The sequence below is a fragment of the Heloderma suspectum genome, chromosome 3, assembly GCF_057233095.1.
Source record: "Heloderma suspectum isolate Gila_16-S chromosome 3, 16-S_ref, whole genome shotgun sequence".
Taxonomy (NCBI): domain Eukaryota; kingdom Metazoa; phylum Chordata; class Lepidosauria; order Squamata; family Helodermatidae; genus Heloderma; species Heloderma suspectum.
In genome coordinates this window covers 2806026-2823670 of record NC_139460.1, presented here as the reverse complement: position 1 = coordinate 2823670, position 17645 = coordinate 2806026, and the positions used below count along the sequence as shown (strand labels likewise).

Genomic DNA, 17645 nt, shown 5'->3' with positions numbered 1-17645 from the left:
GACCCTGGCAGTGAGAGAGCGCAGGTGGGGGGCTTGCTGGATGTTCGGCACAGACGCAGGGAGCAACGACAGATGGAGGGCGCAGAAAGGAGGCGTAGCGCTCGTTTGGCGCGCAAACAACAGTTGCGGCCCGAGGACCTAAGGGAAAGAGGGAGGATCTCTCCCTAGCCCATAAGTTCAGTGTCTTCTCGTGGTTCTCCTTCAAACAGGGACCAACTGCCTTCCTGGAGCTTAGGCTACTCTGCTATCTTTCCCCAGTGCTATTCCTTGGTTTGTCGCTAGTGATTAGTATCTGAAAGAGTCATAAAGTAATAGAGGAATAATGTCTTGGAAAGAATCCTCGTCGTCTGTGTCCTGAGTTGGCTATTGGTGGGGACTGCAAGAGGCAGTTAGGGCGCTCCTGACACCTAGAGAGTGAAGTCAAGTGGGCCTTAGGAAGCATTACTAACAACAAAGCTAGCAGAGATGACAGTATTCCAGCTGAGCTATTTAAAATCCTAAAAGATGATGCTGTTAAAGTGCTGCACTCAATATGCCAGCAGATTTGGAACACTCAGCAGTGGCCACAAGACTGGAAAAGGTCAGTTTATATTCCAATTCCAAAGAAGGGCAATGCCAGAGAGTGTTCAAACTACCGTACAATTGTGCTCATTTCACATACCAGCAACGTTATGCTCCAAATCCTACAAGCTAGGCTTCAGCAGCATGTGAACCGAGAACTACCGGAAGTACAAGCTGGGTTCCGAAGAGGCAGAGGAACTAGAGATCAAATCGCCAACATTGGCTGGATCATGGAGAAAGCAAGAGAATTCCAGAAAAACGTCTATTTCTGCTTCATTGACTACACTAAAGCCTTTGATTGTGTGGATCACAACAAACTGTGGCAAACTCTTAAAGAGATGGGAGTACCAGACCACCTTAACTGTCACCTGAGAAACTTGTATGAGGGTCAAGAAGCAACAGTAAGAACCGGACATGGAACAACCGATTGGTTCAAAATTGGGAAAGGAGTACGACAAGGCTGCATATTGTCACCCTGCTTATTTAACTTACATGCAGAGTACATCATGAGAAATGCCGGGTTGGATGAATCACAGGTCGGAATTAAGATTGCCGGGAGAATTATCAACAACCTCAGATACGCAGACGATACCACTCTAATGGCAGAAAGCGAAGAGGATCTAAAGAGCCTCTTGTTGAGGGTGAAAGTGGAGGGTGCAAAAGCTGGTTTGAAACTCAACATTAACAAAACTAAGATCATGGCATCTGGCCCCATCACTTCCTGGCATATAGAAGGAGAAGAAATGGAAGCCGTGACAGATTTTATTTTCTCGGGCTCCAAGATCACCACAGACGGTGACTGTAGCCATGAAATTAAAAGACGCTTGCTCCTTGGGAGGAAAGCTATGGCAAACCTAGACAGCATAGTAAGAAGCAGAGACATCACCTTGCCGACAAAGGTCCGTCTAATCAAAGCTATGGTTTTCCCGGTAGTAACGTATGGCTGTGAGAGCTGGACTATAAGGAAGGCTGAGCGCCGAAGAATTGATACTTTCAAACTGTGGTGCTGGAGAAGACTCTTACGAGTCCCCTGGACTGCAAGGAGGTCAAATCAGTCTATCCTAAAGGAAATCAACCCTGACTGCTCATTGGAAGGACAGATAATGAAGCTGAAGCTGAAATATTTTGGCCACCTAATGCGAAGAGAAAAGTCACTGGAAAAGACCCTGATCCTGGGAAAGACTGAAGGCAAAAAGAGAAGGGGACGGCAGAGGATGAGGTGGCTAGATAGCATCACCGATGCAATGAATATGGATTTGAGCACACTCCGGGAGAGAACGGAGGACAGGAAGGCCTGGCGTGCTATGGTCCATGGGGTCACGAAGAGTCGGGCACGACTTAACGACTGAACAACAACAAAGCCACTTTCAGTAATGCTCTTTAGTGAGTCTTGCTGTGTAACTTGTAGCAGATACTAAGACACATCCCATTTCCCCCACACACACTTTCCATTTTAATCCCAACATAGTTCCCCCCACGCACACCTTTTCTTGTTGACAAGGCCACCTAGTCCATTTGATCCTGATTCCCCATTGCCTGGGCAGTGAAAACACTCATGTTGGTGCCTGGAAAAGCTGAGTGGGTGCGTTGGCCATGCACAAGACTGTTCTCTCCCTTTTCTCTCCCCCTAACCACCCCCAAATGCTGGCATGACAGAACTGGAAATATTCTTCCAGCCTTACATGTGGTTTGCTTTTTGTTTACTAAAATATTCCTATCTAACTTTTGCATGAAAAAATGCTCAATACTGAAATAACCAAATACATTTAAAAAGAAAAAAAACATGAATTCAGATAGCATACATGAAGATTAAAATTAAACAGATTAAATATTTAGTAGGTTAGCAGATCAAATGCCTGTTGGAACACGCTATTATCCACTTCTGATTGGTTGTGGGATTAGCTGCTGAGGTCCATGGATGAACTCTGCTAAGGCCTCTGGTGCTGGAGGGAGGAATTAAAAGAGCCCTGTGTTAAGGGGTGGGGCCAGTATTGCCTGCCCTTCACGGACATTCCTAGGGTGCGCACGCGTGTGTGTGTATGCCTGCCTTTTCTCCCACACTGGTGGCATTCAAGGTGAAGCTGGACAGCCATCTGTCAGGGATGCTTTGGCTTAGATTCCTGCATTGAGCAGGGGGTTGGTTGGACTCGATGGTCTTGTAGGCCCCTTCCAACCCTGCTATTCTATGATTCTATGATTTGTAACTTGCATTCTCAGTCAAAATGGTGCTCGGAGCAGTCTACATTAAAGACCTGTCCAAAAAATCCTGGAAACATCAACCTAAAAGCCAGATTGATTCAAAGAGCAACAGTGTTTGTGGCTTACACTGTCATTTGAAGGGGTTTCTTGGCTCCTTTGCCCTCCATGCTAAGGAGAAAAGTAACGTACGTGTGTGTGTGAGAGAGAGAGAAAGACAGACAGAGAGAGAGAGAGAGATGGGCAGAATGGAGGGAGAGATGTTTTTGTGTTTGCTTGCACTGAGCAGGGGAGAAGATTCTGAAAAGGGAACTCCACCTTGCTGTGGTTATGTTCTACTTCCAGACTGCCCATTCTGTCTCTTGTAACAAACTGTGTCCAGCTGTGGACATCACACTATAAGAAGGATTCAGATAAATTGAATGAGTTCAGAGAAGGACGTCAAAGGTGATCAGGGGACTAGAAGTTACTTTTCTTGTAGGACTTAGCTACAAGGAAAGATTGAAAGAACTGACAGAGGATTTGATAGGATTTTTCATGTACCTAAGGGGTTGTCACTCCGAAGAGGGTCGCAACCTGTTCTCTGTCATCCAAGACTGTAGGACATGAAATAACAGGTTTAAGTTACAGGGAGGCAGATTTCAGTTGAACATCAGGACAAACCTACAAACGGCCAGAGCAATCAGACAATGGAACCAACTGCCAAGGGAGGTGGTGGGCTCTCCGTCGCTGAAGGCATTCAAGCAGAGATGCTCTAAACTGGATTCCTGCACTGATGGCCCCTTCCAACTCTGATTCTATGTAAAACATCCCAGTGGGAGATAGCAATAAAATCTTGCAGATCTTGCAGCGATATTTCTAATCCCAAACTCCCTGCTATTTCTTTAGTGAAAACCATACAGCAGTAGGGATGCATCCAGCAGTGAAATTACTAGTGCTAACCCGTTGCCTTGCACACTTTGTATGTGACACTGAAGTGAGCTCGGTGCCTGTGGCTCACCATAAATGCAATGTGAAAACAGAAGGAGTATCCACCCTCAGTGGTGCTCATCATCTTGACCGTGATAGTCAACCTCATGCACCTGACGGAGGTAGGCTCTTGCCTATGAGAACTCCTGCCTCAATGGACTGCTATGTCTTTCTGATACCACAGGGCACATGCTTGGTGTTGGGATAAGAATGCTCTTAAATGCTGCCTGGAACAGGTAGATGTTTCTGGCAGGCTTAGTTTGGATCTTCCTAGGAGCATAGCTTTAACTGCCCACTGGCCAAGGCCATGCTTACTAGAAGCTCCTTGTTCAGCTGGAGTTGGCAGTTCTCCCCATCCAGATGTATTATTTGATTTTTAAAATTATATGCCACCTCTCTAAATGCTGGAGGTAACTAACAGTCTAATAAGCAACTATGTCTCCTTGTTGCTGTAGCTGGACCTGTATCTCCTGGCTCCATTTGAACTGCAGATTGCTCTCCCATGTCTCTGTGTGTGCATCCCCTCCCCACTTACACACGCTTCAGAACATTGATCTCAGTGCCCACCCTGGAGATAGAGGTGATCTGGGTAGTAGTAAGTGTCAAAACCTCCTTGGCTATGGGCTACTTGAAAACATTGTGTGATCACTAGTAAGGATTTCAGCACAAAATATGGTCACCTAGCAGCTGCTAGAATATTTTTCAAAAAATAAAGACTGTCTTCAGAAGGTGATGATTTTCAGGAACAGAGCTTTGTGTGTGATGGCCTCCTTGTGTACCTCTCCTCCACTGTTTGCCTCCTCCCTAGACAACTTTGCTGGCTGGTGAGGTTGCAATCTAGCTATGAAGAAGAGAATATGGCCTGTTCTGCAGAATCTGGAATCTCTGAAGTCTCCTCCTCCTCCTCCTTTTTAAAAGAGCTCTCATGGTTGTAACAGCCTGCATATTTATGGACGATTATTGATGAAAGCATTGAAACTAAGGAAGAGTTCTAGCCCATGGTTTCCCATAGTTAGGGAGGATGTGGTGTTGGCAGCACTTAATTTAGCAAAAGTTCCCAGTGTTTCCTCATGGGCCTTGATCATTCCCTCTAATAGAGAACTTGGGTAGCTGACCTATCATGTTGGAAGCAAAACAGGGCCACCCAAAAATAAGTTAGTGGCTTATACATACTTGGGACACTCTACATATGCAGAATTACAGAAATTTGTTCATTTAAAGAAAACATTTAAAAAATGAATGCTGAACTGACAGGAACCTGTGACCTTACATAATGTTGCGGTGTTGGGACGGGCATGCAGGTAGATGTTTGAGCCTACTATCTGTGCCCCTTGGTCGGTCAGTCAGTCTCTCTCTTTTAATGGCTGCGATCTATGTGTTGGCAGTTACTAAAGCCAATTTTTGAATACATGCCAAATACTACAAGTGCATCCAATAAAGTGAGACTGCTATGCAGATTTGTCTGTTCTGCACGTTTCCATTTCAGCTGCAGAATTTGGTGCATATTAGCACAGAAGTCCAATTCAGTTGCCCACGTGTTTCCTATCAGCTAGCTGATTTCCATGTTGAAGATACACACATTCTAGGGGTAGAATCATAGAATAGTATAGTAGGGTTGGAAGGGGCCTACAAGGCCATCGTGTCTAACCCCCTGCTCAATGCAGGAATCCAAGTCAGAGCATCCCTGACAGTTGGCTGTCCAGCCTCGTCTTGAACGCCTCCAGTGTGGGAGAGCCCACCACCTCCCTAGGGAATTGGTTCCATTGTTGTATTGCTCTAACAGTCAGGAAGTTTTTCCTGACATTCAGCCAGAATCTGGCTTCCTGTCACTTGAGCCCATGATTCCGTGTCCTGCACTCTGGGTTGATGAGATCCTGGCCTTCCTCTCTGGGACAACCTTTCAAGTCCTTGAAGAGCGCTATCCTATCTCCCCTCACTCTTCTCAAGGCTAAACATGCCCAGTTCTTTCAGTCTCTCTTCATAGGGCTTTGTTTCCAGTCCCCTGATCATCTTTGTTGCCCTCCTCTGAACCCTCTCCAGTTTGTCTGCATCCTTCTTAAAGTGTGGTGCCCAGAACTGGACACAGTACTCCAGATGAGGCCTAACCAGTGCTGAGTAGAGGGGAACTTGTACTTCCCAGGATTTGGAAGCTATGCTTCTATTAATGCAGCCCAAAAGAGCATTTGCCTTTTTTGCAGCCACATCACATTGTTGGCTCATATTCAGCTTGTGATCGACAACAATTCCAAGATCCTTCTCGCTTGTAGTGTTGTTGAGCCACGTATCCCCCATCTTGGAACTGTGCATTTGGTTTCTTTTTCCTAGGTGCAGAATTTGGCATTTATCCCTATTAAATGTCATTCTGTTGTTTTCTGCCCAGCGCTCCAGTCTATCCAGATCACTTTGAATTTTGTTTCTGTCTTCCAAAGTATTAAGCTATCCTGCCCAATTTTGTGTCATCTGCAAATTTGATCAGCATTCCCTGCACCTCCTCCTCCAAGTCATTCATAAAAATGTGGAAGAGCACTGGGCCCATTTATGTGTGACACAATGGCAGGAAAAGCCTCTCGGAGTTCAGAATGAAGAAATGCTGCTGCTGAAAACTCATGTAAAATCTAGGCTGTCTCCATTGTGTCACACATAAACCAGGGCTTTGTTGCAGATTTGAAGTGACCAGGTCTACTCTTTATTCTGATTTGTGCTGTTGGCCTGTCCAGCTTCGCTAAAGAGCCTGAAACTGTGGAGCTTCGCTAAGGAGAACTGCTGCTTTCTGGAGCAGCAGTCTCTTTGAAGCCCTGGAACAAGTTATGAGGAGGATGACTTGGGCTTCCTTGAGGAAACAGGAGTCTGTCAGGTATCGGCTACAGTATTATAGGATGGCTTTGGCATAAGTTGAGACTTGGAGCTGGGTACCAGAATTGTGGCTCTCCAATCTTCTATCTGGGCCAGAAGTGCTACTCCCAAGGCTTTGTAATGCCTTGACTTTTTTCTTTCTTTCAAGCAGGTATAACAATCAGCACTCACCCCGCAACCCCCACTTTCATATCTGTAAAATAGGTATAATTGCCTTTCACACAAAGTCATGTGGATTTAAAAATCAAGGATTTTTAAAATTAAAAATTTATATGAGTGCCTCTAAGACAAATAATCTGGTTTAAAATGATATCTGAATGTAATGCAAATATATAAAAATGACTGTCATAGTATTTTAAAATTGAACACAACCCTCGATTAGTCACATTGAATTAAATGTCTGTTTTTTTTATATAAAAGGACAAACCAGGAACAAAAGTACACAGTAGGGGCAACTTATTATTATGCAACTTACTAATATTTAGTCTTTGTCAGCCAAACAGCATGGATATTTACTCTTCATGTCATGGAGCAACATTGCTCTGACCAGTAGCTACCAGCTCTTGCTTCTGGAAAGTTCTGGGCACTACATTCTTCAAAGGAGTGATCTTTCTTAGGGTCCTTACATGTGGATAGGGAGTCAAAGAGAAATCCTTTTATTTCACATTTGTTCCTGGAAGCAAGCATAAATTCTGTAGTGCAAAAGGCATGTGGAGTACATAACTAGAGGTTTTCGATTGTGCTCTCAACTATTACAGAGGGCTCTATTTAGTGGAAAGCAGACTTTTAAACAAGTTGATACTTTAATACAAACAATGAAAATGTGACACCCCCCCACACACACACACACACACACAATAACTCTAAGGTAAAGTTCCATATCACTTGTGAAAAAGTTTAACATTCAAGACAATAAGGGAAAAATGCAATCAAAGAAGATGGCAGTTAGGTAGACCAGTAAAAAGCAGGAGGTTTATACTTGGTAAAACAAGAAAGGATGCCATTTTGGCGTCTGTCGAAAGCTTCAGGTTTAAGCAGTACCTTGGAAAGCCAGATTTGGTTAGCTGTTCCCCTCAAAGTTGGCAAGCAGACATCTTTTAATTGGTGTAGCAACCAATTACAAATCATGCTTGTTTAAAAAATGTATGACATAGAAAGCTGAAACTTGATTTAGATAATTTCATCCTGCTCAGGGTTGCTGTGAGGTTGGATGAGATGAGGATAGTAAGGTAGTCGCTCTGGATACAGGAGTGCTATATAAATGAATCATTGTTTCCCCTGTTCTCACAGCGGTGTTTGTGGAAAACAAAGCTCAAGTTATGTAAAGTTCCAGCTTCTAATTTAAGATTGTATGCAACTGCGAGAAGCTTTCATGGTACGAATTCCAAAAGGCAATGTCATGTTCATCCCTTTCCTTGGAATCTTGGTTCATAGCAGCCAGCCCCAGCTCAGCATTTCCCTGATAACAGTTGGCAAGTTGAAGCTAGCTGAGCAGCACCCAGCTCTCCCTCTGCCACCACATCAGGGCAAACAGCAGCTGTAGCTTGGGGCAACTGAATCATGTTTTGATTGTGCTGAAAGGCTGGTGTTTGCTTGCCTTGCTTCTGGGAAAAAATATTCTACTTCTTCAAAGTCACTGAAAGTTCTCTGTTTCCCACAGAAACGTCTTTAGTTTTCCCCTAGTCCTGTACTGGGAAATCCTAACAATTTGAAGCCAAGATCTAAAGCTTTTTCATGACAGTCATGTCCACGTAGAGCCAGTCCCAGCACTTAAGTACTAAATAGGACTGTGGCAACGTACATATGTTTTGTGGGGAGTTGTATATTTGGATGCACCCTAGCATACTTTTGCCTGTGCAGAGAATTCTTAATCTGGCAGAGCTTTCGAAGATATGAACCTCCTTGTAGATATGTGAGATGGTGCAGTCCTGTGTAAATAACATAATGGCTGTTCTTTACAAAATAGATTATTTTTCATCAGGGGAGGAGGTGAGTGACTTGGGTATTATGGAAGCTGTTGCAAGTTATGGGGATAGAAAGATTGGTAGCTGGAGAAATGAGGATAGATTGGTTTTATATCACTGACATGACATCCATTTCCCATTTGCATGTCCTTGCTAGAGAAAATGCATACTGAGTGGCTGGTATAACTGTGAAACCTGGTTAATACGAGCACATCCTGTACACACATAATGTCCCAGGTTCAACCCCCAACGTCTCCAGGACTAGAGGGGCCAGTAGTCACATCTGTATATGGTAGATTCATACAGTAATAGAATAGCCTTCTTACCATCAAGGAATGTAACACTAAACCTTAGTCCATGCCTTTTTCACTGTAGTGTTCTCTTGAATATGAGATTTGAGGTGCAAGAACAGGTTGTGAAAGGAGTTAGTGTGTTTTTGTCTGTATACCTCAAGGACACTGAGCAAGGCCATTTTCTTGAATACTAAGTGCCAAGAACGTTTTAGAAGCAAGGGGTGGTGGTAAAGTTTCAAACCCTTTTTTTCCTTTTGTGAAAGATGTTGTGATTTCCACAAAGACAGAACAGCTGCTTTTACTTGTGTCTTGCTGTTGAAGTGTAATTTCTTGAACGGGGATGAAAACGTCTCAAGACGTTTAACTGAGTTTTCCCTTTCTTTTGGCCTTTCTAGGTTGGAAGGTAACCTGACAAAGCACAAAGATGTCTCTTCACAACACAAGAGCCTCAGCTCTCCTTGCCTGGGTAAAGTATCCCTTCCTTATTTTTGGTAGGCACTTGGGACGTGATTGCCACTTGAGTTGTAGCACCTGTATTTACCTCCAGCCTTACTGTGCTGTGTGATCACTGTTCAAAGTGGTAGTATAACTGATTGTCTCCTTTGCACTGCTGTCTTGCCAATCCAGCTAATACTCCTGTGAAAAAAGGACAGTTGTAAGAACCAGTTATTTTTCAGGGACAAGTGAGGAAGACTGAAGGGAAATGAAGGCTGGAGAACAGGAGCAGTAAGCAGTGCAGGAGTCCAGTGACTTTTATGCAGTCAAAACAATCACACTTAACTTGGGTGGTAAACTAAGGAAGTTGTGCAAGTTTATTTCGTGTAATTCTGGGTGCAAAGTTTGATCAGTCCTGTGGCGTTTGGGTGATTTGGGGAATAGGGGGCAATAATGTGCCGTAAAAGTTGGAAAGACCTTCTCTCCATCCACCCCTGCCTTGTGGAAAAGGAGCTCGGGAATGGGTATACTGTATGCATCTGTACGTTTAAGGCGTTGCTCATTTTGGCGGTGGGGGATTGCCTTGCCTCTGGGAGCTGGAATAGCTGACTTGGAAAGACTGAAATGGTGGGGGGGGGGGTTTGCTCAGTCTCTGTCTAACGGGGTTTGTGTGTGTGTGTTTAATTTACTGGAGGGATTTGTACCTGGTCTTCAATAAAAACCCAGGGTGGCTTACAGAATTTCAAAACACAATAAAACAAATGAAAACTATACAGATGAAAAACTTACCAAAATAAATTAAAAACAATAAACTCAATGTGAGCAACATAAAAACAACAAATCCAGCCAAGGCAAAGCAGGTCAGATTAAAACAGATGGAAATAATTAAAAGGCCTGAGAAAATATAAAGGGTCTTCACCTTGTATTGAAATGACATCAGAAAAGTTGCCAGAGGGAAGTACCTGGGAATGCTGTCCCCTTCCCTGGCGAAATCACTCCGTAGTCAGGCCACCTTTTCCCAGTAGTCAGGTGTCATACCTCAGGTGGCATGGGAACCTGGAGAAGGGGTCTGCTGAAGATCTCTGTGTAGCGACAGGCACCTGTGGAGAAGGGCAGTCCTGGTCCCAAGCTAAGAAGGGATGTAAAGGTCAAAAGCAGCCCTTTGAACTGAGCCGGAAAACAGACTGGGAACCAGTGCAATTGGTGATGCACCAATGTCACCATGTCTTACCCTAGTGGCAGTAATGAACAACAGCATGCAGTTTCTACTGAAGTTCCAACACTTAGAAAGAAGTGCTGAAATTTTCATAATGCAATGGCAGAAGCATCTGAAATCTGGAAGTGGTGTTTTTGAAAGTATCATAATTGCCCAGTCAAGACTTCTTAAAAAGTAAACCAGGCTACATTGGCCTGGATACAAAGAACTGTGCTTAATGTATCTAAGGGAGGTTTGGGCTTGTGTTTCCTGTACAGGAGTGCCCCCCCCCCCATTTTGCCACAGGGCATATCTCTTTTTTAAAAACAAACAAACAAACCAACACTGAAAGGAATTCCATAAACAGTTGGATGTGGCATATTGAGAAGAGGGCTGCTGTTCCAAGGGAAATGGTGAGAAATTCCACTTGCACGTGCCTAAAGTAGTTCTTTGGATCCTGGCCGTTGTGTTAACTTGCGTTAGGAAAACTCCACCGCACAAACAGGAATAGGTTTAGGAATTTTCCTTAACTTCCTTACAAATAGAAACAGATGCTGTATGCCATTCTTCCTCTGCCCCCAGTTCTTTCTGCTTCAGGCTTCTAAGATTATTCAGATGTTTCAAGGACTACTTGCTGAAGTTTCTTCTGGTCAGACATGAAATAAGATCCTAAAATATATTATGTATAACTTGGTTTGCTCATAAAATGATCACGTTTGGCATATTAAATTTAAAAGTATAGTTTATTCAGACAATAATTACAAATTTACTAACTGAATTTACTTATAAACATTTTAAAATGTAACTATAATTTTATAAGCAACCCAATTATATGTAATATAACTTTAGGAGCATGAAGGCTGCTTTATAGTCCTTAAGCAGCCGTCCCTAACCTGGTGCCCTCCAGTTATTTTAGACTATAATGCCCAGCATTCTGACCATTGACCATGCTGCCTGAGGCTGATGGGAGCTGAAGTCTAAAATATCTGGAAGGCACCAGCTGGGGAAGAGTGCTAAAAAAATAGGTATTGCTTATTTTTGTATTTTTCCCAAAATTTCCTTTTTTCCCTGAAAACCCCAGGGAAAAGACCTATTTTTTCCCATGGCTTTCAAAATTTCCAGAAATTTTTGCAGCTCTATCCCCAACAGATCCCTGATGAAGCTTTTATTTTTAAGCCTTTGAAGATGGGAGAATTCTATCATAGTTGGCTGCTTCCATTTCTGGATAACTTCTAAACTGGGGCATTAGGGGAAAGGAAACTATCTAATTCTGCCATATCCTTCAATAAATAGGTCTGTCTTGGTTAGTGTGTGTGTGTGTGTGCCTTTGTTTTGGGCTGTTCCATGGAGCTGAGGCTTGGATTTCTGCCCTTCTGATTAAAAGTAGTTTTTTGTTCTGGGCTGGCTTGAAAATTTGAGCACATGATTGGATACAGGAAGGGAAGCATTTGCGTGGCTTGGGAGGGAGGGCTGAAGTGGTGGTTCCTGGCAAAGCAACAGCTCCTTGCATGCCAGTAGGGTTGGGAAGCTGAATCTGAATGCAGAGAGCCTCTTCCCAGATCTCCATTAACCCTTTTGGTATCAATGTCTCAAAGAAGCATCGATAACCAGCACAGATCACAAATGGAATCTTTATTTCCAAGTTGCTATTCCTAAATGTTCATGGCCTTTAGTTTCTTGTTGTGAATGTGGTACTGGACTGGGTCCCCGTCACTTGAACTTTACTAATGTGTCAATATTTAGAGCTTCTCTGGTAACTTAAACAAATAGCATGACAGTATTGGAAATATGGAAGTGCACCAACAGCCATTGAACAAAGGGTGATGGATTTAAATGTCCTGGCAACCAGGGAAGTATCATATACAAGAAACAGTAGATGCTACACGTTTTTCTTAAAATATGGATACCAAATGGAGTCTTTATCTGAAGGCAAGGAAAAGTGTAGGCACGTAGAGGGAGTATATTTTTTTAAAAAAAAAAAAACCATGAGCAATTGACTAGTTAAATGTTGATCAGATGTCACTGAAAATTACTTAAAAGCATTAATTTATAAGGACAGTGTTATGCTGTTTCCCAAACTGCTGTCTAGATGGTTCACCCTGTCTCCCCAAATCTTTAACAGATCAGATGGAGACTCCCTGTCTCTGCACCAAACAGATTGGCTTGGATCCTGACTTTTCCATGCACAGACAGAATTCATGGAATGGGGCTTTCCTACCTCCCCCTTTCCATTTCAGCTCCCTGCACCTCCCCTGGAAATCCGCTTCTGCGGGAGTTGGCAGACATCAACCGTTAGGTGAACAGAGAAGCAACGTAGGATCCAAGCCTGTGGCTGTCCTGGCTCCTTGGTACTTGTGACCTATGCCACTTGGAAAATGGGCTGTGTGTATTGTTGCTCAGAAATTCCAGTAGGAGAAGCTGGCTGTGTGGCTTAATTGGGAGGGGAGAGAGCAGAAAATGTCTAGTGAGTTGTAAGGCAAGGGGTGCCTGCTCTTAAATGGGGCATGTGTGACCCTGACTCGTGTAGGGCTGGAGAGCGAGTGGGTCTTGCTCCTACCATTGCTACCACATGACACCCATGTTGCAGTTAAAAGGCAGGTTGCCATTTATATGAGCATACTTGACCTCATGGATATCCGGCAGTAGTTGACCACAGTTGAATAATTGGCTGGTGTCCCAGTCTGGTGATGCCAAGACACTTTGTCTGCAGTTTTGTGATTTTAGGAGTTCTTTGTTGTTTTGACTGTTGGATGGTATGAGATACACCAGAGAGGGTACTGATTACTTCTTCTCAACCTGGGGAGAGGTGACAAGCGGGGTACCGCAGTGCTCAGTCCTGGGCCCAGTGCTCTTCCACATTTTTATGAATGACTTGGAGGAGGAGGTGCAGGGAATGCTGATCAAGTTTGCAGATGACACAAAATTGGGCAGGATAGCTAATACTTTGGAAGACAGAAACAAAATTCAAAGTGATCTGGATAGACTGGAGCGCTGGGCAGAAAACAACAGAATGACATTTAATAGGGATAAATGCCAAGTTCTGCACCTAGGAAAAAGAAACCAAATGCACAGTTACAAGATGGGTGATACGTGGCTCAACAACACTACAAGCGAGAAGGATCTTGGAATTGTGGTAGATCACAAGCTGAAGATGAGCCAGCAATGTGATGTGGCTGCAAAAAAGGCAAATGCTGTTTGAGGCTGCATTAATAGAAGCATAGCTTCCAAATCCCGGAAAGTACTCATTCCCCTCTACTCAGCACTGGTTAGGCCTCATGTGGAGTCCTGTGTCCAGTTCTGGGCACCACATTTTAAGAAGGATGTAGACAAACTGGAGAGGGTACAGAGGAGGGCAACAAGGATGATCAGGGGACTGGAAACAAAGCCCTCTGAAGAGAGACTGAAAGAAGTGGGCATGTTTAGCCTTGAGAAGAGAAGACTGAGGGGAGATATGATAGCGCTCCTCAAGGACTTGAAGGGTTGTCCCAGAGAGGAAGGCCTTGATCCTCCCAGAGTGCAGGACACGGAATCATGGGCTCAAGTGAGAGGAAGCCAGATTCCGGCTGAATCTGACTGCTAGAGCAATATGACCATGGAACCCATTCCCTAGAGAGGCGGTGGGCTCTCCCACACTGGAGGCGTTCAAGACGAGGCTGGACAGCCATCTGTCAGGGATGCTCTGACTTGGATTCCTGCATTGAGCAGGGGGTTGGACTCGATGGCCTTGTAGGCCCCTTCCATCCCTAATATTCTATGATTCTGTGATAAGCATTTTTTTGAAGTTGGCTGTGGGGGATAATGGGGTTTTACTTACAGTCGCAACCATTCTAGATTTAAAAGTTTAGCAACCTAATGTGGTTGTAAGCAGGTTTGCAATTAGCAATTTGTCTGTGGTGTGTAACAGAACTGCTTTTGGGTGAGCACCTTTTCAGACCAGTACATAAATGTCCTGTGATGCACATGTGAACAGATGGGTAATCTTGGCTTGATCTGTAAAGATCTGTTCTTCTTCGTGGTCTCCGTGCATCACACACATGGGCTCTGCGCCTGCGCAGAGACTCATTCAGGAAACTTCTAAAGCTCAGCAGCGTTTGGGCGGGAACCCCTCCCCCACCTTCTGTAGTATACACTGCACGGGTTCCCGCCTTTCCCTCGGTTCCTTTTTGACTGCCTTCTCGGTTACCTCATTGGGAGCTTCTGTGACTGTTTCGTCAACACTGAGCTGTTTTAGTGACTCTTCACTAGTTTTTTCTTTCTATTTATTTGGTTGCATTTAACCACTGTTTTATTCTTATCATGTTGTTCACCACTCCAAAATCTTCTGATCAGGAGCGGTATATAAATATTGTAAATAAAATAAATACATAAATTTAAAAATGTCTGTGTGTATATATAAATTATTATGAAGACAGAGGAGGACGGGGAGAGGTGTTGCTCCATCGACGACAGTGGCAGCCTTTGGCCCAAAAGGCCCCTTTCAGAAAATGTACAGCTTGTGGCAGTAAAGTGCCTTCCTCGAATGGTCACTCACTCTGCCTAATTTGTTTGGGTGAATCCCACAGGGTAGAATCCTGCTAACGTTGCCAATCGCTCTCTAAACAGGCATGTAAGAATCAGGCAGACCGACTAAAGGACATTCTTTGGTAACAAGCCCTCCAGGCAGTAGACATGCCTAAAGCTCAAACGCCTGGTGAGCAGGCTCCTGCAGCACAAAAAGAGGGGCCGTGACAACCAAGACTTCTCCCCCTCCACTGATAGCGGAGGAAGGTAGAACGGATCCACTAACACTGGGTAGATCCTTAGCCATTTTGGTGGCGAGAAAAATTTCTAAAAAGGTTAAACGCCTGAAACCTTCTGCTGATGCACCAGCCAAGAAAAAGAAGGTGGCTGAAAAGTCTGAGAAGGAAAGGGGCATCCCACCTTCGCCTCCTCTACTTAATTCTCCAATATGTGCGGTACCTACCTCTCTGCCTCATATAGTGGTCTTGAACCCAGTCTCCATGGCCTTGGAGGGTGAATGTAGAGACAGGCCGCCTATTCCTCCCCATCCGACCCCATCAGATCGGGACCACAGATCCAGGTCTCCTACTCCAAGTCGCCCAGAGGCAATGTTGCAGTCTCCTCATTATCGACCTCAGTTTTTGCCTAGACAAAGAGACTTACCTCCTTAGTGTTGTTGTTGTTCAGTCGTTCTGTCGTGTCCGACTCTTCGTGACCCCATGGACCATAGCATGCCAGGCCTTCCTGTCCTGCGCTCTCTCCCGGAGTGTGCTCAAGTTCATATTCATTGCATCGGTGATGCTGTCTAGCCATCTCATCCTCTGCCGTCCCCTTCTCCTTTTGCCTTCAGTCTTTCCCAGCATCAGGCTCTTTTCCAGAGAGTTTTCTCTTCGCATTGGGTGTACTGATCTCCAGATCCATACCAGTCCAGCTCTTGATGTGGTTATTACGATCGGGACTGATCTCATTCTCAAACCGGGAATGGGATCGCTACTCCTGACTGATCGTCATCCCCCCATAGGATCATGGGGGGATGACGATCAAGTAACCTCCCTTGTGGACTGTGGGAATGCTGTAAACATATACCTCGACTTCAGCAAAGCTTTTGACAAAGTGCCCCATGATATCCTGATGAGCAAACTAGCTCAAAGTGAGCTAGATGAAACAACTCTCAGGTGGATCCACAGTTGGCTACAGAATCGGACTCAAAGAGTGCTTATCAATGGGACCTTCTCAAGCTGGGGAGAGGTAACGAGCGGGGTACCGCAGGGCTCAGTCCTGGGCCCAGTGCTCTTCGACATTTTTATGAATGACTTGGAGGAGGAGGTGCAGGGAATGCTGATCAAATTTGCAGATGACACAAAACTGGGCGGGATAGCTAATACCTTGGAAGACATTCAGCACTTATATACTAAAGGTCTGAAATATTCATCCGTTAAGGTATATGCTTCAGTGATATCCACGATGAGAACTCCTTTACACTCTGCTTCGGTTTTCACCCATCTGCTATGTAGACAGTTTTTACAGGGGCTTAAGGATTTGGCACCTCGTATAAGAGGTTTCATTCCTCAATGGGATTTGTTGTTAGTACTTCAGAAGTTAACTTCGGCCCTGTTCAGGCCTCTCGTTACCATAGATTTAAGGCTACTTTCGTGAAAGGTCTCTTTTTTGATAGCGATTACAACATCCAGGAGGGCTACTGAGCTTTCTGCTCTACATATAGACTCTCCTTATACCATTTTCCACAAGGAGAAAGTGATTCTCAGACCGGACATAGCTTTTCTTCCAAAGGTTGTTACAGATTTCCACGTAAATTAGCCTATTGTTCTCCCTGCTCTTTTCCCTTCTACAACGGATCTGGAAAGAAGCTTCACACTTCGGATGTGAAGAGGGTGCTAGCTTTCTATAAGTCGAGAACTAAGCCCTTCCGTAAGTCACAATGTTTATTTCTGTGCCATGGAGGATTTACTAAAGGGTGTAATGGCCCCAGGCCAAGTCACCTGTAGTTTTAGAGGGGCCTAGAGATCCATTAATGCTCTGTTTAGGTTAATTATAAGTGCAGTTCTCTTGCTAGTGGGCCTCTTGGTTGGTAAGATGAGTCAAAGGTCAATATCGCCACCTCAGCACATTCCGTGCTAACGAGCTCTGAATCTTACAGGGCCTGGGAAGCCCCTGAGATGTGAGGCTATGTTTACAGGTGTCTGTGCTGGGAAAGTACTGATTGTCTCCCCTCTGATGTGGGCCTGTTAGTCTATGCTGGAAACGTTGCAGATGAACGCTACTTAACACTTGCTTCTGTCATGCTACTAACATGTATGATATAAGACCCATTGTACCCCTTGGCTCTGGGTTCAGAGAAGCTGTCTGATCCAACCATTGGGTGCACCTGTGTGCTGTAAGTACTCAATAAAGTCTCCTTATAAGCAAACCTGGATCTGGCTTATCACTTTTATGGCACCTGCAAACCTTAGCAGCCCACGGCCGAGGCATACAAAGGATTACCAGTATCTTCCCAGAGACTAGCATCTTGGATTCTACAGACTATTAAGTTAGCCTACCGGGTCTCGGGGAGGGAACTACCACCTCGAATCCGAGTGCATTCAATGCAGGGAGTGGTAACATATGCTGCTTTTGCAAAAGGAGTGCCTTTGAGGGACCTATGCAAAGCAGCCACTTGGT

The 17645-nt window shown here is 44.5% G+C and overlaps 1 protein-coding gene across 12 annotated transcripts in view; it reads left to right on the top strand.

The window, feature by feature from the left end:
• NUMA1 (nuclear mitotic apparatus protein 1) overlaps positions 1–17645 on the top strand; it is a 105990-nt gene that overhangs the window by 40907 nt on the left and 47438 nt on the right. For all 12 annotated transcript variants that reach the window (XM_084842271.1, XM_084842264.1, XM_084842263.1 and 9 more), the window contains one exon: positions 9232–9302. In XM_084842271.1, coding sequence (XP_084698397.1) covers positions 9261–9302 — 42 coding nt within the window. In that variant the 5' untranslated portion in view covers positions 9232–9260. The remainder of the gene's footprint in view (positions 1–9231; positions 9303–17645) is intronic.